General features: G+C 40.8%; 1 protein-coding gene across 1 annotated transcript; it reads right to left on the bottom strand.

The window, feature by feature from the left end:
* Positions 1-9,133: 9,133 nt before the first annotated feature.
* Positions 9,134-12,216, bottom strand: NEUROG1 (neurogenin 1). The gene is made up of 2 exons (XM_042453267.1): positions 12,142-12,216; positions 9,134-10,844 (listed from the first exon to the last, which is right to left on the bottom strand). Exon 2 carries the CDS (start codon positions 10,841-10,843, stop codon positions 10,172-10,174), a length of 672 nt encoding a protein of 223 aa, XP_042309201.1. The 5' UTR covers position 10,844; positions 12,142-12,216; the 3' UTR covers positions 9,134-10,171.
* Positions 12,217-23,900: the final 11,684 nt, after the last annotated feature.

Raw genomic sequence — 23,900 nt, 5'->3', positions numbered from 1 at the left:
TATAGAGATATGGTCCCCATTGCAGTATACTCCAGAGAGGGTTGTAATGCCACTTAAGAATCAGCTTAAACATAGGAGTTTATCACACAGGTCAGCTCCCGTCATGCTCCTGTCGCCCAAACGTCACCAAACAGCAATGGGAGCCTCCTGGTGGGATTGATCCTGGTGCTATTAAAGGGGAATGCTTCCGTTTTTGTTATGGAAGCGTTCTCGTAATTGTTTTAAAAAGGGGGCTTTTTAAAATAAACTCCATATGTTATGTAATACAAAGAAAGATTGAACAAATGGGTCACTTAAGCAGAGGTGATTCTATTTAACATGATTGATTGGCATATTATGATCCTTCTCTCATACTACGTTACAATCCCCTGAGACTGAAAAAGCAATCTTAATCATATCATCCTATGTCTTGGTTATCAGATCTTAGTCTTGACCCAGGGAGTTGATAATCACCAATTCCAAAGAGGCAATTTTTGTTTGAAAGACAGTACGTAACATTTGTGAGCGTGCAGACTTATGGGTAATTTGACACATCTGCAGCCTCTGGGTGTGCCTGTTCTCTAAGTGAGTCTCACCTGTTTTTGGAGAAGAACCAAAATATAAATCTTGAATTCTATATAAACCTAACTTTTTCCAATCCTTGAAATAAGCCAACTTGCCTACATTTTAAAATAACGAGTGTTTCAAGAACGCCACAATAGGAGATGACACCAAATTAATTTATTTTGTCAATTCTTCTGAAAAAATATTTAAGAAGGAGTTTTCTCATTAGGAGAGATTAGTATATTTGAAACTGAGAGGCCTACTATGCTCATTAGGCTACTGGATCCCATACTAGTAAATTCTATTAGTAGACAACCTTTCACAGAATCTTTATTCCTTAGTAGAATAGTGTCTCCCCTTTTCCTTCTGCTTCTTCTCTCATTTAGATTGTAAGCCCAAGGGAAGGGAACTGTCACATTAATGATTTGTAAGCTGACATGGGAGCCTTTTTGGCTGAAGGATGGGGCAGAAATGCTTTGAACAAACAAACAAATAATATGCATCACCTGACAAACTTTGTAGTAAAGACCCAGACTGGGAATTCTTAATCCAACATACTTTTATTTCTGGCACAGCATTACCATTGCAGTTTTTGGTTTTTTTTACCATTGTGGACAAAATGTGAAATACTATATATACTCAACTATAAGTCAACCTCATTTATAAGTCAAGGGCAGGTTTGGGTGTCAAAATTACCAATTGATATGACCTGTGGATAAGTCAAGGATAAATCTTAGGGCCTGTAATAAAAGAAGTAAAGGATGAAGCAAAGAAAAACGATGCCAAAGAACTTTTAAAATTCCAGCAAGTATAATTGTTTGTGCTCACCTTAAAGGCTGGATGGATGAGAGTGTAAAGGGACTTCTTTTAGATGCTCCAAGGAGGGATTAAGCTCTCACTTTTCACCAAGGGGCGGTTTCTTATATATTCTCTCATATATATGAGAGAGAGAGAAGTAAAGGTAGTACTTATATTGACCTGTGGATAAGTCAACCCAGGTTTTGGGGGGCAATTTTTTTGATTAAAATTTCTAGATTTAAATATGAGTATATAAAATAAGGCTTTGTCATTGTTATAAAAGTAACCTGCCACATTAATTGTTTGGAAAAGGTAACATTTTTATAGCAGAAATTCTGCCACATTATGATCACTTTAGCTTTTGCTATTATCTTAATTTTTTCTGTATCAGATTTAATGTTTTAAGTTAATGTGTCCTCCCCATGTTTTCTTAGGATGAGTATACCCACATAATTCCAACATGTTCATTATGGCCAGTATGCGAACATTTCTGAGGAAAGAGTAAAGATATTCCCACAAGACTGAAGTGGAAGGGACACAGGGATCTAAGATTTGAGGTTGAAGCTCTATCTAGAACGGAGAGCTGATAGCTTTTATATATCCTATGGACTCTGGAACTAGTGATGGAAGGTTCCAAGTCCTTTGGATGCTGAGAACAATGAACAGCACAATTTTCCTATGAAAGCTGCACATCTTGCCCAGACACTATGTAGTTTTGCTGAAACCGCACAGCTTCTCCTTAAAAAATGTTTAGCCTTCCCTGAAAATTGTGCAGCTTTTGGCCCACAAAGAAAATTGCACAACATTCAAACTTGCAAAGACTGAAGCTCTAGTTGGCCTGAGTTTCTTTTACTACTGTGTAACATTGCTTTTCTTCCCTTCCTACTGACAATGCCAATTCAAAGCACGTGTACATGTAAACTTAAATGTCACTCAGATTTTCTCTGGGTTTTGATCATTTTTTCCCACAAATCCAAATTGCCACAATGTTGAACCCTTCACCATGTTGGTTTTTTTATAGCGATGTAGTGTGCATTTTTGCATTTTGTGCATTTCCCCCAAATATACGGCAAAAATTCACATATGTGGAGGGGGGGACTGTCAGAAAGCTGTACAGTTCTCTGAGTATAGTGAAAACAGAGAGAACATTTTTTACTGCAAAGCTATGCAGTTTGTCATACTCTTCCACAGTTCTAGAAAAATGTACAGTTTACGTTGTGCCAGGACCAAAAAAACAAACACCTTGTCACAAAGTTCTGGGAACTTTTGACATCTGTTTTACTTCCTGCGTACATTTCTTTGCAGGGGGTGTCAGGAACTCTAAATTCAACCCCATTCAGGACATTGGAGAATTTCTATTCCATCTCTACCTGGAACACAGCATCAGGGAACATAATAGAATTGTACTTTTGATATTTCATCTGGTCTCTTTCCAAATTAAAACTAGTATCCTGGCCATCGGCCTAAATACCCTAAAGGCATCAGACCCCTTCTGATCTTGGAAGCTAAGCAGGGTCAACTCTGGTTAGTACTTGGATGGTCATTGAATAGCAGGTGCTGCAGGCTATACTTCAAAGAAAGGAACTGGCCAAATTACCTCTGAGTATTCCTTGCCTAAGAAAACTGAGGTCACCATAGGTCGACAGGTGATTTGAAGACACATACACACATATCCTGGCCATCTGTGATTTCACATGCCCTTTCATCTCCTTGGGCACAGTCTAAATTTTAATCCCTAGAAAACTCATAAATTTTAGGGGCATTAAAATCTCTAGCATCTTTCAACATTGTTGAAACTGCACTACCTAACTGAAGCAGGTTTGACAGCATTTCAGGCATGGCTCCATCCTGTGGAGTCCTGGGATCTAGAGTTTGGTGAGGCACAATTATCTGTTAAAGATCTATGATCCTTTGAATTATATGGCACTAAGATTGACTAGTTTATTCACTAATAAATGAATACAATACATTGTTTCTTTGTTACCAACTTCCCACAGAATTTACATACTGGTATATAAAAATAAATTATAGGAAAATAAGCTAAATATATATCAAAATATAAAATCAACCACATTCAAATATTGCAGATATTTACCATACAACTATGTTGGTTGTTTATCAGATCAGTTGTAAAATTGTTGAACTGCAAAGTTTCATGCAAAATACCACACTCAAAAGCCTTTTAACTCACCGCAGCTGTCACACTTTGCCCCAATTTGACCTGTTTGACACCACATTACCAGCCTCTCCCCACTCTATTAATTTGGGAGATAACAGAGAAATATAAAGTAGTCTTGTTGCAAGGCTAGGTCAGTCGGCCCCAATGGGGGCCACTGGAGAAAAAAAACATCTTAGTGAAAGAAAAGCCTCAGGGTAGGGAGAGTGGGGTAACTATTTGTCAAGCTAATTTTCTACTGACACCATAACAGTCACCTTCTGCCTTTGCAGTTCCATATCCTTTGCATTGCATGGGGAACATTTTTTGTCTTGCACCATGAGAGATGGGAAAGTTATGGCTAATGCACTTTATGTTACAGGTTTCACACTACCATTTGAGCCATGCTACGTGTTCAGTGCAACATTCTGAGGTGTAACTCTCTTGGCACACTTCCTTTTGTTCACAAGCGGCAGTCAATTTGATCTTCTCCATTATATTCAGCTGTACTGCAGCCAGCTGCCAACTTAGAAAGCCTTCACCCTGTGTGCTCTCCTTGGAGCAGGATGTGAGTAGAGCTTTGGAGCTGGTTTCCTGGTGTGTCTCCTGAGGGCTTAAAGGAAAAGAAAACCAGTACTCTATCCCAGACACGTGCACCTACAGCAGAATTGGAGAGACCCCTTGCTGGAGTCACAAATAGAGGATTTACCCTCCACTATAGAAATGGAATAAGCTCTTGAGCAAAAGCCTGAGCTGACTCACTTCCAAGAGCCCTTCTGCACAATAGGAGCAGCAAATCCTGCCTTGCACACCCTATGCCAGCTATTAAAGTGAAGAGAGCCAAACAATACAAATGGAGAAAACATGGAAGAGGTAAAGCGAAGATAATTTTCAAGTCCATAAGTTTATTTCTCTGGGTTTCAAAATAGGGGTTAATCCATCTTTATACTTTTGCCCTAAGGCCAGACTTGATTCCCCCCCCCCTCAGTTCTGCTTCAGATCACAACCTGACAATCTTTTCACACATGATGTGACACAAAGATAAAGGCGAAGCAACTGGATTTCTATGCAGAATGTGAACAATTTCCCTGTTGAACAAAATGACTCTTTCATACCGGTATACTGAGCATTTTTGTCAAAGTTGCACCAGGTCACTATTTCTTGGTAAGGGAAGCAGTACCAGAATATGGGATATACACTGCGGGATAGTATTGTTATTTTTCTTTCTGCTCTTTTAAATGAGAAATTTGCACATGTTGCTTCTGTTGGTCGGTCATTTGATCACACATTCAAATAGCATTTATCTGATTATGCTGACTGCAGCTATCAGTCTACACACTTATAGCAACCCTATTTCCTTGAGACAATTTAACTAGAAAGAGATACATATCATAGAGAGCTTGTCTGCTGAAAAATGAATCAGTTTTAAACATCACCCTTGATTCCAAGTGGAATCTACAATCTTAGAAGGCATATTTCTTTAAGGCCTCCATCCCATGCACACTTATATAACAACAGAATCTCTTCTGTTGAACTTCATAGAATTTCCTTTCAAGTAAATGTGTATGGGAGCAGGTGTATAATCTATGACACCAGGGTGCTCAAGTCTCATTTGGCCTAAACCAAACCCAGTTAAACTTGCTCACTTAGATTTATGCCAGCTTAGTTTCACTGAAATAATAATAATAATAATAATAATAATAATAATAATAATGTTGTGTTGATTCTAACTATTTGTGCTACTGACTTGGCTTGCAATTTCAGAATAAAACTTCTTCAGTACTGATTTGTAAGGTATTCCTCACCCTTAGAGCTTTTAAAAAATTACTTGTTACTTTTTGAAAAGTTAACTTGCTCACCTTACTCTTTATTTAAAGAATCCTTTATGGATAATGTACTTTTAAATCTAGTTTTAAATCTTGGGAGGGGAATCATTGAAAAAACAAAATTGCTCCTCCATGATTCTCTAAAAGCAACATTTTAGACATAAATATTAAACTTTTTCGTGACACTTTTTTAAAAAACCAGAAATGTTATGACAAACATATGTAATATTAAGTTATTCACATTATGATACACTTCAAGTTAAAAAACACATACAGCACAAAAGAGGGAAATGGTCTGAAATGTCATGTGCAAGACTGATAAGCTGTCTGGTTCTTGTGGATTGGGCAGTAGCCTCAGCAAGAGCAGTCTTCTCTCTCTCTCTCTCTCTCTTCCTCTTCTCTCTCTCTGCAAGAGATTCTCCAACAAGGAAAGAGTAAAACATGGGGCAACTGATACTATTAAGCAACCTCATTTAACAAATAGAAAATAGGGTGTTATAATACAAGTAAGCAAATGTATAGACTGGAGTAATAGAAGAAACATGAAGTGCTATAAGGTAACTATTATATGGAGAGTAATAAACACAGAAGCAAATGTTGTACAACAGGAAGTTTATTTATCAAGATTTTTGAAGATACAGGATCATTATATGTAATAGTTCTGAGTTGAGATGCTTCCGATTAATTTATGTTGATCGTGTTGAATGTTGTATATCTTCATATTTTAAGCAATAAAATTTAAAAATAAAAAATAAAAAAAATAAAACATGGGGCAACTGTATTGAGCTCCCTCCTCCAAGGCCCAATAGTCGTGTCTGATTTCCCTTTGGCAGCTTGCTCATTGTGGCACCTTCACAGAAGAAGCCATGGGCTATGTGCACATGATAGACATCAAACAGAGCTAACAGCAAATGTGGGAAAAGGGGGATACCTGAGGCATTTACTCTTTTGCCTTCAGCCTGGAACAAACATTTTGTAACAGGGCAAAAAGGAAGAGAGGAAGAGCAAAGGATAGAGTGACCTTTTTCCTCTTCCACCACTCCCATTCAGGAAGAACTGTGATCCACGGTACAGCCGAGAGCTTCAAGATCATTGCTGGTGGAGATTATCGCACATTTTTCAATAGTGGGATGGAAGCAGGATTGACACTCCCTTCAGTCCATCTGTTTTGGTCCAGGCCTCAGAGGGAGAGAATAACCACTAGACCTCATCCCCTTTCCCACCACCATTCCCTTCTCCTTTTGTGTCGTGTCTTTTAGATTGTAAGCATGAGGGCAGGGAACCGTCTAATTAAAAATAATAATTGTAAGCCGCTCTGATAGCCTTTAGGGCTGAAGGGCGGGGTATAAATACCATAAATAAATAAAATCAACAGATCTTAACGCATCACATGGTGGCTAGGGAGTAGGTATCCTGTAGTCAATCCGTGCTTCTGCTGCTTCTTTTAATGAACGGGAAAATCCAGTGAATAGCTGTCAGTTCTGCTGTTAACCCATACTTGAAGTATGTGCCATAGGTCATTCAAGGGTAATTCAGAGAGAAGGGGAATTTAAAGCGGTTTGAATGCACTCCCCACTTTCCCAATGAAAGCAAGACTTCTTAGGGCTGAGGAGACATCTCTTTTGTATGGGTCAGGAAAAACGAAATTTAAAGGGGTCTGACTGCACACACGCACCTCGCACACCCAGGCAGCCCTTTCATCTGGGGCAGGAACAACAGGATTTCAAGGGTTCTGACTTTACTTACTTAATTTCAGATAGCTAACAAGTAAATGGAATGGTAGTGTGATAAGATCCATAGTCAGCCTGTTATCAATTTGCAATTGCATGGTAATGTGAAAAGAATCATTGCTATTTTGGGGTGTTTAAAAAGCTGCAATGTTGGGAGGGATGCTTAGAGCAATAATCATGTCTCATGATGCAAATAATCATGTTAAGTATTGTGTTACTTTGTGGAATGAATGCTGTTACGTTCTTTTTACCCCCCACCCCACCCCGTAGCATGTGTTACTTTAGCTTTGCTCATCTGTATTAAGCAGTTTAATTCAGTTAAAAATATTTTTAGAAAGATTCATTTTTCCTAGTCACCTTTAAAGAAGCAATTAATGTCAGCAGATTTATGTCCTTAGAGCATGAGCACAGATTTCATAGAATCAAAGAGTTGGGAGAGACCACAAGTTTAGATATACTTCCATGACTGGCCACAGGCACAATGAGCATGGTGCAGTGCCAGCCAGATGAAAAAGCTTGGCCAATCTCACTGCAAGAGGTTCCTACTAAGCAGCCATGTATGATAGCTTTTTTAGAGCAAGAAGATTTAATAATAAGTTACTGCCACTGGTTCCACAAAAGGCTTAACTCTGGACACGAGACTATACTATTTTCCCATCAATGTATATAGTCATTTATAAATAATATAGTGGAACTACATGGAACAGCTTTGATTTTAAACTTTGAAAGAAGAGAAAGAAGGGGAAGAAAAGAAGAGACAGAAGGGAGAGGCAAAGATAAGAAAAGATGAAGATGACCAAAATGGAGTTACATGTGCTTAGGTTTTGTTTCACCTGGGGATAAAGGATCTGGCCTGTTCATTGATTACTGCTAACAAATAGGGGTTGATATTTGGCTATTCACTATTTCACAGGAAAACCAAGGTTGCCATTTTGGCCATATGAAATAGATTACAATGTCCATACTGGTGCAATCCCTTTATTAGGCCAACTAAAAAAAGTCTAGTATGATGTATTACTCAATATGGATTAACCCTTTGGCTATGTGACAGAATTTATGTAGCAAAGTGGTTTATTTTGCTGTTGTTGTAATAATGCCATGTTTCTAATGTAAGTAAAAGCTAGTATTAGTGTGAATCACATCCCACCTCACACATCACTAAGGCCAGTGGCAGTGGTTTTCAGCCTATCCTATCCCAGATGGTTGTTGTGAGGATGAAACTTTGTGGGTTTTTATTTCCCTGAGTTCTTTGAAGAGACAACACAACAAAGATGATAAAATGTATGAAATTAAAGGAAACATGTTGTGCACTGAAGAAAATAAGTTGTATTTATGATCTACATCAGCAAGAGCCTAAAATCTGAAAAAAAAAGAAACATTACTGAGACTCTGACACTATTAAGTGACATAGAAATGAAGAGTGGGGATGTTGTTTGAATATGCTGGTAGGCTGTGTAAACCTGAAGCAACACTGTAAAAAGTTTGAGTTCAATAAAAAGGATTAGAAGTTTTGATTATTTTTTTTATAAAGAGGGCTTCAAGGTCCCTTCAGGAGTGAAAACCTAAGCCTTTGGAACCTGGTGCTCTAGGCACCCACCTGTCACTGCCCACTTTCTCTCCATAATTGTCACTTTTTATTGATCCCTTTTAATCCCTTTTTCTTTGAAAATCTGTTGCCAGCTGATGTTTCACTACACCAAAGAGAATTCTCTCTTTTTTAGTATGTGTACCCCCACAGGTAGTCTCTTGCTGAGAGCTAAACCATGGCCACCAGCTTTAAGTCGCTTTATTGTGTGGCTTATCCTTGCATTTTTATTTAGGTGATGTAGGAGAATTCTTTGACGAAAATGGATATGGATTTCTTCATAGGTCTTTTAAATTTTATTTCAGATGTTTGTGCCCCAGCAAATTTTCTTCAGCTCACTCAAGAAAATCTTTTACCACCTCTTTCTGAAAACGTGGGTTCATTTTATATAGTTGCAAATGGGGGGCGGGAAGATTAATCCATATGCACTGAAGTTACAAATGTTAAAAATATTTATTTACAACATTTTTTTAAAAAAAATGAAAAGTACAGCATCTCATTTTAAGATATTGTGGACATAATAAAAGGAATAAATCTCTTTATGTACAAAAATACAATTTCCGTATGAATCAAAGTTCCTGAATAAATTAAACTAGCATCAGACACAGACAGTGAGTGCCCCACATCTAGTGCTACTCGAAAACAAGACAGAAGTAATGGAGGTCACGATTCATATTGCATGGACCTAGTTCCTTGTCTACCCTGTTTAGGGACTGATCATGTCAGATCCAGAGCCCTGTCTGGGAGAAGCAAAGCTCCACCCAACGCCTTTAGAATTTATTGAGAATTTGGTGTGCTAAGTCTCTAGCAGGAGACCCTGTGCACCCAGCCGAATCAGCCCTCCCTAAGCCTTTTCAGTGTATTGTCAAGGCGTTCAAACCTAATTTTCATGCTCATTTTTCTTCATTAGAGTTCTACAAATTGTAAAATTGACTTTTCACCTCGTCTGCAGCAGCAAATCTGTCCCCTTTCTTCCCTTTTCAAAATCATATTGATGCCTAAGAGCTCAGGTCACTGGAAATGAAAGAAACAAAGTGGGATTTGTGATGTGTCCCCCCCCCCCACACACACACAAAAGAGGGTGAAGGAGAAAAAGAAAGAAAATCCTTAGAAAGCAAGGTGGGAGAAAACTATCAAAAATGGGATCTGCTGCCACAGTTATCACTTGGTGATTTGATCAAAAGACTATATGTACCAAAGACTTACGTTACACATTTGTTTATTATATCCTTCCTAGCTTGATCTGTTTGTGACCTTTGGATTGAAAATGACAGATCTACGAAGCTTTGATTTGAAAAACCAAAGTACAACATGTGAGTATCTAGAGCTAAACCCAGAGATTGGGAAAGCTACCTTTTGGATCACATCTCCCAGAATCCCCCAACCAACAAGGGGGATTCTGGCAGTAATGGTTCAAAACTTGCTGAGCATCTACAACCCAACCAGAACAAGCTGCCAGAGTAGGATCACTGATAATGGGGGGACTTTCATTGCAGTGGGGACACCGCACGATGTAAAAAACTTCCTTTACAGTCTAATGGTACTGCATAAAGCAAGAAGTGCTCTGCAACAAGTCTTTTGGGAGGCTGTGGAAGGAGAAGAGGTGATCTGTGTGTCCATAACAATAATCTTCAGAGGATGCCGGGCTGCTAGGGCTGGAGGTGCAGGCAGACAGGGCAGAAGAGGTGGCCGGAGATGCTGTGGAGATCCAGGAGCCGGCATCACTACCGGGGCTGGGCGGATGATCTGCAGAGCTCAGGTAGCTGGGCAGAACCATCTCCTTGGGAGGCTTCTGGAGGCACTGGTCAGCCAGCCTCAGCGTCTCCGACAGGGCCCAGATGTAATTGTGAGCAAAGCGCAAGGTCTCAATCTTGGTCAGCTTGGTGTCGTCAGGAAAGGTGGGCAGGACACTCCTGAGCTCATCCAGGGCTGCGTTGAGGTTGTGCATGCGGTTCCTCTCCCTGTCGTTGGCCTTCACCCGCCGGGTCTTCTTGATGGTGTGAAGGACAGCTTCATTCTTGACCTTGGTGCGGCCCCTTCGCCTCTTCCGGTCTTTCTCTTCCTGCCCCTTGACAGGGCTGTGCTCTGGGGAAGAGAGACCCTTGGAGGAGGCCAAGGAAGGGATCTGGAGGCTGCTGACTTCATCATCCGTGAGGCAAAAGGACACTTCACTGCTGTTGTCGAGATCTGAAGAGCTGGTCTCCATCCTGCGAGGAGAGAGGCAAAAGAGATATCTTGTGGTGATCATGATTTAAAGCAAAGGAATAGACAGAAAAAGAGGCTGGGAAAGAGGGTGGTAGTGGGAAGAAAAACATAGACACAAATTATTTTAAAATAGTACCAATGTTGAATAGAGATTTTCATTTTTTTTATTTTTTTAAATCTATGTTTTAAAAAGAATTCCAAAGTAAGGCTAAAGTATGATTATTATTGTGAAGTCGAAGGCTTTCATGGTGGGTTTTTCGGGCTCTGCGGCCATGTTCTAGAAGAGTTTATTCCTGATGTTTTGCCAGCATCTGTGGCTGGCATCTTCAAAGAAAGATGCCAGCCACATTCTCTGAAGATGCCAGCCACAGATGCTGGTCAAACGTCAGGAATAAACTCTTCTAGAAAAACCCACAAAAATCTATTATTATTATTATTATTATTATTATTATTATTATTATTAGATTTGTGCGCTGGACTATGACTTGGGCAAGTTGCACTCTCTCAGCCTCAGGGCAAACCCTCTCTGAACAAATCTTGCCCAGAAAACAGGTTTGCCTTAGGGTTGCCATGCCCCAGAAAGGACTTGAAGGCGCACAACAACATATTCATAGCCTGCTTTGTCTCCCCAACGTTGGGACTCCAAGCTGCTTATCACTTAAAAGAACAACACGCTGAGAAACACACAGAAATGAGCATTAAAATAGAATAAAACTAGTATTAAACAGAAAAAAGCCAGTTTAATAAACTAGAAAATAAAGGGGGAGGGGGGGTCATAGTCCTGTGACAGGACTGCTCTCTCTCTCTCTCAAACCTGGGTCTAAGCTAGGCTGCCTCTGCCCTGGGCAGGGGGAGCAGAGGTCCTGGCCGCAAAGGAGGACAAGGCACCGCAGAATGGAGGACGGTCAAAGAAGAATGGAAGACAAGACCAAAGAAAAGCTCAAGAAAGCACGAGTATGAAGACCAAGGCATGCTTCTTAGGCATGCTCCAAACAGAGCGCATTGGGGAATTCCTCCTGGAGAGAAGACGGGAAAGTAGGGCAGGTCCTGGAAGAGGAGGACGCCTGGGCACCTTGGGGTCAAAAGGCAAAAGACACTGCAAAAGGCAGGAGCTTCAGGAAGAAGAAGCCATGAAATGTGGGGCAGGTGCTGGGAAAGGAGGAGCCCTGGCCAAAGGCTCTGGGGCCCTGGGAGGGAGGGAGGGAGGCAGGCAGGCTGCGCGATCTTGGGGGCTCTCCTTCTTCCCTGGGCTTCCCCCGGCCGGGCCCTCTTCCCTGCCTGCCTCCGCCCGCCTCTCACCTGAAGACCCAGCAGGAGCAGCAGGAGGAGGAGGAGGAGGAAGGCGCCCGGCGGCCTCTGGGCGGCGGTGCCGGTCGTGCGAGGCTGGACTTGGGCACACGACTGCCCTGGGAGCCCTTATATAGATATACACCGCCTGGGAAAGGAGGGGGCCCTCCAGACCCCCCTCCCTCCCTCCCTCCCTCCCTCCCCCTCCAGCTCTGAATGAATGAGCGGCTGAATGAATGAATGGAAGGAGGGAGGGAGGGATGAATGGATGGCTGAAGGCAGGCATCAGGTCTGCCCCGTGCGGCCCTTGCCTCGCTTTGCATAAGGCCTGCCGGGGGGAGCCCTCCCTCCTTCTCTCTCTCTCTCTCTCTCTCTCTCTGGAGTGTGCCTATCATTAGGGAGGCCCCAACTCCCCCTCCTCCTTTTCCAGGACCTGTCCTCCAGGTCAGCCTGTCCTGCCCAGCACAGATCCCCACTTTGGGCCACGACTAAGAAGCAGGGATTCACTTTACATATTAACTTTATATATATTTATATATATACCTTTATATATACTACATATATAGTAAATCCATATGTGTGTGTGTGTGTATAGTAATGAATTTATTTTTCTATAAGGGGGTGATGGACTTTGACTTTTGCCAGGTCTTCCATTTTGCAGTGCTTCGTCCTCAAGAATGGCCAGGCGCGTCCTCCTTTTCCAGGACTTGTCCTCCTCCAGGTCAGCCTTCAGGAGGAATCCCCGAAGGTCCTCTATTTGGAGCTAAGAAACATGCATTTACCTTTCTAGAAGTGGATTTTTTGAATCCCAAAAGCTCCTCCATTTTGAGCAGGACTAAGAAGCATGGATTTATATTTCTAGAATTTTTTTAAAGCTTTTGTTTGGTCATGTCCTCCGTGTTCCTTACATGTCCTCTATTTTGCGATGCCTTGCCCTCCTTTGCAAGGAGGACACCTCTGCTCTCCCTGGGACGCAAAGGCACCCTTTGCCTCTTGTTGCCTTATGGCCACCCCATGGATTTCACTGGGTTGTGACTCCTCAGAGCCTGCAGCACCTTCTATTTGTTGGCGGTCTCCCATCCAAGTACTAACCAGGGCTGGCTCTGCTTGCCTTCCAAGATCAGAGCAGAGCAGGTGCAATAGAGGATATTTATTATTTATGCAACAAAACACTCTGCAATCTGTAAAGAGTAATAGTAACAATCATTCCTGTGACACCAGTGCCAGGTGGCATAGTGGTCTGAGCATTGCACCACAACCAAAGGCAGCTGAGAAAGAGACTGAAGTCTACAAAAGGTCTTGCTAGCAACTTCTTTCAGTTAGTCTTAAAGGTGCTACAAGATCTCTTTCCATACTGATTTCACAGGACCTTATCACACGTTGGGGGGGGGGGGTTGCAGCTCAGATCCGCAGTCACTCCTGTTCTAGCAATGCAAAGCGTGATGTTTTTTCACACCAGATCCAGAGTCACTCCTGTCTAGCAATGCGAATTATGGTTAAAACGTGATGCTTTACCACACCTGGTTGCCTTTCTGTTGCGCTTCTGAATTGAGGGGGAAGCGAAGTCAGTTCTATTCCAAACAAGTCACATGATGCGGATTCAAGCAAAGCAGAGTGAGTGCACATTGTATTACCACACCGGAGGGTTCAACTATTCGAATTGGCACCCTTGCACATGCTCAGTGGGGCTCTGGATGCTGTCTCCTGCCCCCTCCTTACTGTCATCCTTCATCGGGGTGAAGGAGCAGTCAGGGGATGATGGGATAGGTGGCTGGGGGTCACTGGGACCAGGATTGGGATGCAGGAGAAGGCTGGGAATGATGGGATGGATGGTAGGGGTCACTGGGGCCAGGACTGGGATGCAGGAGAAGGAAGAGGATGATGGGATGGATGGCAGGGGGTCACTGGAGCCAGGATCGGGATCCAGGAGAAGACAGGGGATGATGGGATATATCACTGGGGGTCACTGGAGCCAGGATCGGGATGCAGGAGAAGACAGGGGATGATGGGATAGATCGCTGGGGGGGTCACTGGAGCCAGGATCGGGATGCAGGAGAAGACAGGGGATGATGGGATAGATAGCTGGGGGTCACGAGCCAGGAACGGGATGCAGGAGAAAACGGGATGATGGGATAGATTGCTGGGGGTCACTGGAGCCAGGAACAGAATGCAGGAGAAGACAGTGGATGATGGAATAGATCGCTGGGGGTCACTGGAGCCAGGAACAGGATGCAGGAGAAGACAGGGGATGATGGGATAGATCGCTGGGGGTCACTGGAGCCAGGAACGGGATGCAAGAGAAGACGGGGGATGATGGGATAGATCACTGGGGGTCACTGGAGTCAGGAACGGGATGGGTAGCAAGGTGGCAGAGGGTGTGAGATGGCATGAAGGAGGAGGAGGGGAATGACGGAGGGGGCCAAGGGGGGTGACATCGGAGTGGTTTTCCACACCAGACCAATTTGAAGTGAGCTTCAATGCGAATTCTGTGAATTCCCTTTTTTCTGAATTCATCAAAATGAGGGGTCACTTTGGAATCACTGCAGAAGCACCACTGAAGGAGCTCCCATAGAAAGGAATGGCATCTGATAACACATTCACATTGTGACGTGAATCCACATCGTTGGAAGCACTGTCACATCAGAACTGACCTGCAAAAGCTCTAAAAATCTCAGTGTGATAAACCTCACAGACTAACACAACTAGTTCCAGAGACCAGGCTTTGATTCCCCGTTCACTTATGAAAACGCACTGGGTGACCTTGGGCAAGTCGCACTCTCTCAGCTTCAGAAGGAAGGCAAGGGCAAACCTCCTCTGAACAAATCTTGCTAAGAAAACCCCAGGAGAGGCTTGCCTTAAGGTCACCATAAGTCAGAAATGATTTGAATTTACACAACAATTTTGTCTACAAAACTCTAGTTTAGCTACGGAAGGTCCAAAACCCTCTGCAGAAATAATCTAGTTTGAGACTCCTTTAACCATCCTGCCTCAATCCTAGTGAACTATAGTTTTGTAAGACATTTAGCCTTCTCTGTCAGAGAGCTCAGGTGCCACAATAAACTACAATTCCTAGGATTCCCTAGCACTGAGCCAGGGCAGTTAAAACAGTCTCAAACTGGATTATTTCTGCAGTGGGTTTTGGACCTTATTTAGCAATCTTCTTTTGCCAACTCATCACTTAAAACATATAAGTGAATAACCATTGAGTCGTGGCAGGTTTAGAATGTATCCCATACACTTGCTGAAGCTGGAGACCAAGCACTCATGAATTATAGGAGCTTGTATCATAAGCTAAGAAGATGACAGTGGTCTAAATGCCATTGTTTAGTTGTGACTAAATCTGCTACCTTCAAGGTATTTAAGGAATACCTCCTACTAATCTCCAAGCATACTTTCTCGGAAAGAAAACCCTCTTGTTCTACCTGAGCCTCAAGGTAGAAAGTCCTTTGCATTTTTATTTTGATGCTGAGATGGTGATCTGTCAATTTGACACGGCATGATCCCTTGTTTGTGGGGCTTTTCAAGCTGACCCAAGGGAAGAAGCTGTTGGGCTTTCTAGCTGCTCAAACAAGAAGGGCTAGCATGAAACTTTTGGTCACATTGAGGCCATCCATCCCTCTTTATGATGGAACTGATCCTTTGTGTGGTGGCTTTATCATAAAGACCATTAAAGGGTGTTTGTTCCCTCCCCCCCCTTTGCTCCAAAGAATGTCCATCTGTCCTGTTTTGGAATTCTTGTAACTTTCTTTGTTTGCTTAAAACATGAAAACATACGTCTTTAGGTTTATTTTTATTTTTTTGCAGTTTTGGAAACTGAAAGATGCTTGTGTTGGGGATTCGAAAGGTTGAAATCAGTTTGGGAATAAAGCTGTTATTTTAAAGCATGAGTTGTTATTTTTAACAGCAGCTTATATCACAATTTATTTGTGTTATAGTGCAGTTTCTGGTTTTTCTGACACTGTAGACTCCCAATTTATTTGGAAGATGGGAACAGAGAAAGCAGTTTTGCTCACTTTCAAGAACATCAAAATAGATTTCTATTTTGGTGGAGGTATTTCTTTTGCATTTTTCAGTCCCCTCCATTGTGGAACAGTATGCAGAACAGTGCAGTTAGGAACAAGTAAAAAGCAGCAACATGCTTTTTAAACAAGTGCAAAAATGTAAGTCCAATCTCATGTATATCTGTTTGCAAATGTAACCCAGATCGCAGCCAAGCAACCTAAATCCCAGAAGTTAAATTCCACTATGGGATTTATTCATAAGTAGAAAGCTGTAGTGTTACATAGCAAATTCTTATATGTTTTAAATTAGTATATTAAATATTTTATAGAAACAAACAAAACATTCAAACAATGCATCTGAGATCCAGTACAATGAGATGTACTGAGTTTTTGTTTCCTGACTATCCAGCTAAAAATCTCCAGCTGACACAATGACTACAGGAGTGTGTCTTTACAAACGTAAGGAAGGGGAAGAAAGAAGACTGACATTTTCCTTTGTGTAACTAATCAATTTGTACAATTGCACAGAATTTGGAGAGGTCTTGGATATCTCTAGTAGCTCTTAACTCTCTTACCATTAGCATGATGCTCCAGACTCCATTTAACCATTCAGAAAGTGGGAGGCATTTAAACCTTTCCATTTATATGCAGTTTCTAAAGCTATCAATTTAAACATAAATATATGATCAATTCTTTATGAGAAAGAGACTCATTTGCATTATAAAACAGAGAAAGTGGTCCCTATTCTGATGTCAAAGAAATTGTTTGTGATGTAATTTTCTTGATTTCTGCAAATACCAAATTCCAGAAATAAAGTACCTGTGGAGGTCACCACCTTGTTGCCATCAATACTCAAAACCTCAATTTGATTGGAATCTCTCTCTGTCTCTCTCTCTCTCTCTCGCTCGCTCGCTCACTTTCCTCCCAAAATTTTGATGCAAGGTGGCTTACAGTTTAAAAGTGCCATACGGTTAAAAACATAGGAAAAGTTAAAACAGAATTAAACTTGTTGTGATATTAACATACTTCAAATCTCTAGTGAAAAGGATAAAATGCAGTTACAAACATTAAAAAGCTATTTTAAAAGTTCAGTTTAAAACAATACAGCAACCCTTAGCAAATTCTTTTTAAAAATTCAGTATTAAAATCCTTTTGGAATAAAAAGGGCTTTGCCTGTTGATTGAAAGAGACAAGGAAAGGAGCCATTCTGGCCGCCCTCGGTTCCAGAGTCTAGGAGACCCATGAAGATCGCTCAAAAATGACTTGAAGGCTTACAAGAACAACAACCTGTGGATGACAGCTGGCTAAACATTGCAAATCATTTTGTGTAAAGAACACTGCCCGGCTAACATTGCATCATCTGCTATTTGTGTTTGTACGAGAATTCACTGTATGTTTTATCATTTATCTGTTACACATTTGTTAATACATTCTGCATAAAATTATTTTCAGGAAAATACTGAAAAGGCAGATCTTACTATGTAACTTTATGCAAAACAGATTTTGCCTTTTCCACTTCTGTAATGTAGCCACTACATACACAGGAACATTAGAAGAATCTTAAGCAAGCAGCAAGGAGGAATGGCCCATTTCTTAGATTCTCTACACTAATGCAGAGAGAATGGGAAATAAACAAGATGAACTTGAACTCTTTACACCACAAAGCAAATACGATATAATAGACATCACTGAAACCTGGTGGGATGAGTCTCATGATTGGAATGTAGTTATAGAGGGGTATAATCTTTTAAGGAGAAATAAGTCAAACAGGAAAGGAGTAGTAGTGGCATTATATGTCAGGAATGTTTCCACCTGTGAAGAGATCCAGCACTTAAATCCTTAAAGCCAGATAGAGAGCATCTGGGTGAAACTTGGGGGAGACAGGACTAACAGTGATGTCATTCTTCTATGAAATTCCCTATGCCAGACTAAGGACTTGAATGCAGCCTTCCTAGAATAATTGACCACATAGTCAGAAAGAAGAGGTGTAGTAATAACGGGAGATTTCAACTATCCTAGTACATTTAATCAGGGACATAGCCATAGACCAAGTCCATGAAAGCTTATATTACAACTTCTTTTGAACATTTATTCTCAAAGGTGCTACTAGATTCCTTTACATACTGGTATTTATTGGAAGTCAAACTCTACCAAAGTCAGATATTGAGGGCAAAATTTCAAACAGTTCCAATGAGGACTAAAATTAGGAAGTGTCTCAAAAACTCAGTATCATATAATAGAATCACAGAATCATAGAGTTGGAAGAGACCACAAGGGTCATCCAGACAAAAACCCCTGCCATGCAGGAAATCACAATGAAAGATGGTCATCCATCCTCTGTTTAAAGACCTACAAGGAAGGAGATTCCACCATACTCTGAGGAAGTGTGTTCCACTGCCGAACAGCCTTTACTGTCAGAAAGTTCCTCCTAATATTGAGGTGGAATCTCTTTTCCTGTAGCTTGTATCCATTGTTCCATGTTCTAGCTTGCTCCATCCTCAGTGTGACATCCCTTCAAATACTTAAACAGGACTATTTATATCACCCCTTAACCATCTCTTCTCCAGGCTAAACATACCCAACTCCCTCTTTCCTCATAAGGCATGGCTTCCAGACCCTTCATCATTTTGATCCCGCCTCCTCTGGACCCATTCCAATTTGTCAACATCCTGGATGTGTAAAGTTTCAATGGATTTAAGATTTAAGAAAGGCTAGAAATGTACTAAATGAAGATAGGAACTAGAAATGAAAAAGGGGAAAATAAAGAGGAATTTAAAGGAATAGCCAGCACATGTAGAAGAAAGTTAGAAAGCTAAAGTATAGAATGAGCTCAGACTTGCTAGAGAGGTTAAAATCAATAAAACAATATAAGCAAAGGCAGCCCCATGAAGAATGCATTACAATAATCCAAAGAGAATATAGCTAAAATGTGCCATTGTGATCAAATCTGACACGTCCAGGAACATCCTTGCTGTCTTTAAGAATATTCAGCTGTACCTCTCCTTTTGCACTTTCTTCCTTAATTTTAACCAGTAGTTTTTTGAAACCTTTGCTATTTGCAACTAGCGAAGGCTCTTTAGTGACATCATGTTTAAACGTAACTGGCAGTACCCCAAAACTATTCAACCCCCTCTGCCTAATGTTGTTCAAGCCCCTCTAGTTTACAGGAAAGATCAGATGCACATGCAGTTTAGAACTGATTTAATATTTCAGAAAATGTAACATTATTATTTGTTAATATTTTGCTGATATTTTTCACCATATTCTAAATGTATAAAAAGTTTACAATATTCTTTTTGTGCCCCTCACCTTCCTTCGTAACACCTTCTGGGAGTATTAAATAGCAGGATCTTTATCCACATTTTACAGATGGGGAAATGCTCAAAATAATACAGTGGTGCAAGTGTCAGGTCTCCTTGCTACACATTTTTATCAACTTGATTGTACTAAGTATATGGTGCTCTTAGGTATGAGAACTTGCTGCTGCATTTCAAATGAATAATTTGCCATTAAAATCATGCATATAGCACTAAGACTTTTCACAGCTTTTCACACAATTGTTCATTTGCCTCAAAATAGACCCAGGAAGCATATTCTTTTCATCAGTTACTATCCATAGTCTACATTTTTGTCATTTATTTAAAGAGATTTTTGTCTTCGTCCAGTCAGGGGTCAGACGGGGGGGGGGGGGGGGAAGCCATGTGCTTTATTGATCAGTAACAACACACCATAAATAGAAAAGAATTTTGCAAACCACCCATAGGCTGAAATTTGTTTGCAGAATCTATTCAATGAATACTTATGAATAGCCAAATGCACTGAAAGAATAAGGACTGATTCATTAGCAAACAGAGAGAAGTGCTAAATTTCTTGGATAATTTATTCCCAATGAATAATTCAGCTTTTCTCAATAGCAGGCAGTCTACTAATTTTGTGAATAAATTGTTCAGCCAATAAAGATAATACTGCTTACACTTTTGAGGCTACTTTTGGTGGAAGTCAATTGCCAAAGACTCATTGACTTTTCCAAGATCAAGAATGAGCATTTGACTCGAAAATATGTCAAGAGCATTGCTAGCATGTGACAAGATCCCGCTAGAAACCATTTGAAAGTAGCTGTTTCCAGTGCAACATACACATGACATTTCTTTGATTTTCAGCAAGGAGCAGTAATCAAGAAATGTAATAATTCTTGATTTATCCATTATCCATCCTCTCCCCACCTTTTTTAAACATGAAAGGAAAGATTTTTAAAACAACAGAGAAACTGCATTTATAAATTAGACTGGTATGTGTGTTTGTGAAACTGTAGTAATTGTTTATTTTCCCTAGACACTCTTTCACTGTCTAGAGAAAACACCATTGAAAGCACAGGTGAGTATAGCATTGTGGTTTGAGTGGAGACCAGGATTCAGCCATAAGGTGACCTTGGACAAGCCACATGCTCTCAGCCTCAGGGGAAGGCAATGGCAAAACTCCTCTAAACCAATCTCACCATGAAAGCCACATGATAGGTTTGCCTTAGGTTTGCTATAAGTTGGAAATGACTTGAAGACACACAACAACAACTGAATATAGCCCTCTTGTGCTCCCAATGTTTCTCATCATATGATGGATTCCCTGATTTTATATTGACTTTTCCCTCATTCTGAAAGGCTGACATGCCTATGCTAAGGCTACATTATTTAGTTTCTGATAAAAAGAGCTTTGAATGAAAGTATACAGGTATTTTGGCAGCATCCATTTGCCTTTGGCCCTGCCCACCACTGGAATGGTGCCCATGAGAAGTTCTCTGCAACTGAATTTGGCCCTTGGGTGATTTAATGTTTAGCCTGGAGAAGAGAAGGTTAAGAGGTGATATGATAGCCCTGTTTAAATATTTGAAAGGATGTCATATTGAGGAGGGAGCAAGCTTGTTTTCTGCTGCTCCAGAGACTAGGACCCAGAGCAATGGATGCAAGCTACAGGAAAAAAGATTCCACCTCAACATTAGGAAGAACTTCCTGACAGTAAGGGCTGTTCGACAGTGGAACACACTCCCTCGGAGTGTAGTGGAGTCTCCTTCTTTGGAGGTCTTTAAGCAGAGGCTGGATGGCCATCTGTTGGGGATGCTTTGATTTGGATTCCCTGCATGGCAGGGGGTTGGACTGGATGGCCTGTGCGGTCTCTTCCAACTCTATGATTCTATGATTCTATGAATCATAGAATCTTAAGAACTGGAAGGGACCACAAATACCATCTAGTTCAGCCCTTTGCCATGCAGCAATACACAACTAAAGAACTTGTGATAGATGCCCATTCAACTTCTGTTTAAAGACCCCCAAAGACAGAGAGTCCGCTACCCTCCAAGGCAGTCCATTCCACTGTGAAACAGCTCTTACAGTGAATACAGTCAACATGTTTTTCCTAATCATAGAATCATAGAGTTAGAAGAGACCACAAGGGCTATCCAATCCAAACCCTTGCCATGCAGGAACTCACAATCAAAACACCCCCAACAGATGACCATCCAGCCTCTGTTTGAAGAACTCCAAAGAAGGAGACCCACCACACTCCAAGGGAGTGTGTTCCACTGTTGAACAGCCCTTACTGTTAGGAAGTTCTTTCTAATGCTGAGCGGGAATCTCTTTTCCTGTAGCTTGGTTCCATTGCTCTGTGTACTATTCTCTGGAGCAGCAGACAACAAGCTTGCTCCATTCTCAGTGTGACACCCCTTCAAGTACTTAAACAGGGCTATCATATCACCTCTTAATCTTCTCTTCTACAGGCTAAATATCCCCAGTTCCCTAAGCCTCTCCGCACAGGACATGGTTTCCAGACCCTTCACCATTTTATTTGCCCTCCTTTGGGCATGCACCAGCTTGTCAACATCCTTTTTGAATTGTGGTCCCCAGAACTGGACACAGTATTCCAGGTGAGGCCTGACCAAAGCAAAATAGAGTGGCAGTATTACTTCCCTTGAGCTAAACACTACATTTCTATTGATGCAGCCTAGAATTGCATTGGCCTTTCTCGCTGCCTTGTCACTCTGTTTATTCAACTCATGTTCTCCTAGGACTCCTAGATCCTTTTCACACAGTAGTCTCCTTAAGCCAGGTGTCCCCCATCCTATATCTGTTCATTTCATTTTTGCCCTAAGTGCAGTACTTTACATTTCTCCATGTTCATTTTCATTTTGTTACCTTTGGTCCAGCTTTCTAATCTATTATGATCATTTAAAATTTTGATCCTGTCCTCTGGGGTATTAACTATACCTCCTAATTTGGTGACTTCTGCAGTTTTGATAAGCATGCCTCCTATTCTTTCATCCAAGTCATTGATAAAGATGTTGAATAGCACTGAGCCCAGGACAGAACATATGCTAAGTTAACATATCTTCATAGAACTTTTTAAAAAGAGCTATCTTGATATGGATGGGCTTCACAATGATACCTATTGATTCAAAGTTGAAAGAAACCAATGGACAACTTTTATTTTCATTAGTTCTTCAATTATCTTTAAAAGCCTAAATACTTTGAATGATCACATCTGATTCTGAAAACTAAGCAGGGTCAGCCTAAACAGAGTTAGTACTTGGATGGGAGACTGCCAAGGGATAATAGGTACTGTAGGCTATATTTCAAAGGAAGTCAATGGAAGACCATCTCTGAATATTTCTTGCCTAAGAAAACCCTATGAAATTCATGGTGTCATTGTAAGTTGACAGAAAACTTGGACATACACAACCATACACAGTCATCCTTCTAAGATGCCATCTCAGAGTGAGAGCTTGTACAGCAGAACCATGTGAATGTTTCTTGAGCACTAATTTCCACTCTGTTCCATGGTCCTTACTCCTTAGTAAGTGTTCTTAGGATTACAACTTAGAAAGTATGTAAGGGTCTCCTTCTTGAACATTCTCAATAGGCAAGCTTATGACTCTCAAATGCATTGTAAATGCAGTCTTCATAACCAAAGAGCCTTATGCTCCTTTTTATATTTAGAATTTAATATTCAAACAATGTATCTACCATGTTGTTGGGTTTTTTTTCAGCACAAATGCTTTGCAAAGTTTGACTTATGATAGGTGATCTCCACTGGCATTCTCGTCACCAGTACAGACTATGTGTCAGGTTAAGATGTTGGATACCCATAAAATAAATACTATTTGGAGAAGCTTACCTAAACTATCTAGGCAACTGAAAGAGTTTAGCAGAGAAGTAACACCATCAGCAAAATAGGAAAGTAGCCCTCAGATTCTATATTCTGGGACTCATATTCTTAGCAATTTTTCTGTCTCATTTTGTATTAAACTTTTTTTAATCCGATTTAATCAAACTGAAATCCATCAATTATAAATTCATAGAACTTTGTTCCAGCATACCATCAATCTCTGTTCAACCACATTGACAACTACATTAAATCCACCTATGCTAATTAAGTGGTTTTACAAACTGTTAGAGTATGAGATTAAGTATAAATGTTTAGTAATAAATTTACAGAAACAGATGTGCTAACAATGATTGTGGCATTTACACCAATGGTTCTGTTTTGCTTTGTTTTACAGAAAATGAGTAGACAGACAGAAGAAACAATCAAATATATAAGATATTGTTAAACAGACGTTTGTAAAAAGATTTTCTGTTTGATCTGTGCTAAAGAGATTATTCCATAGCAAGAGTGTTACCCTTTCTCTGTGCTTATTGATACTGTGCAGCTGACTGTGCTTTAAGGAGCTGTTCCTTGAAATGGTTGGATATCTTGTATGCTGTTGTCCCTGTCCACTGAGAA

This window comes from Sceloporus undulatus, chromosome 2, assembly GCF_019175285.1.
Source record: "Sceloporus undulatus isolate JIND9_A2432 ecotype Alabama chromosome 2, SceUnd_v1.1, whole genome shotgun sequence".
Taxonomy (NCBI): Eukaryota; Metazoa; Chordata; class Lepidosauria; order Squamata; family Phrynosomatidae; genus Sceloporus; species Sceloporus undulatus.
The sequence above is the reverse complement of the archived record's forward strand: the minus strand, read 5'-3'. Positions and strand labels throughout refer to the sequence as shown.

Bases quoted from the DNA above. Each gene is read 5' to 3' on its own strand.
- NEUROG1 (XM_042453267.1), bottom strand. From the start codon at position 10,843: ATGGAGACCAGCTCTTCAGATCTCGACAACAGCAGTGAAGTGTCCTTT.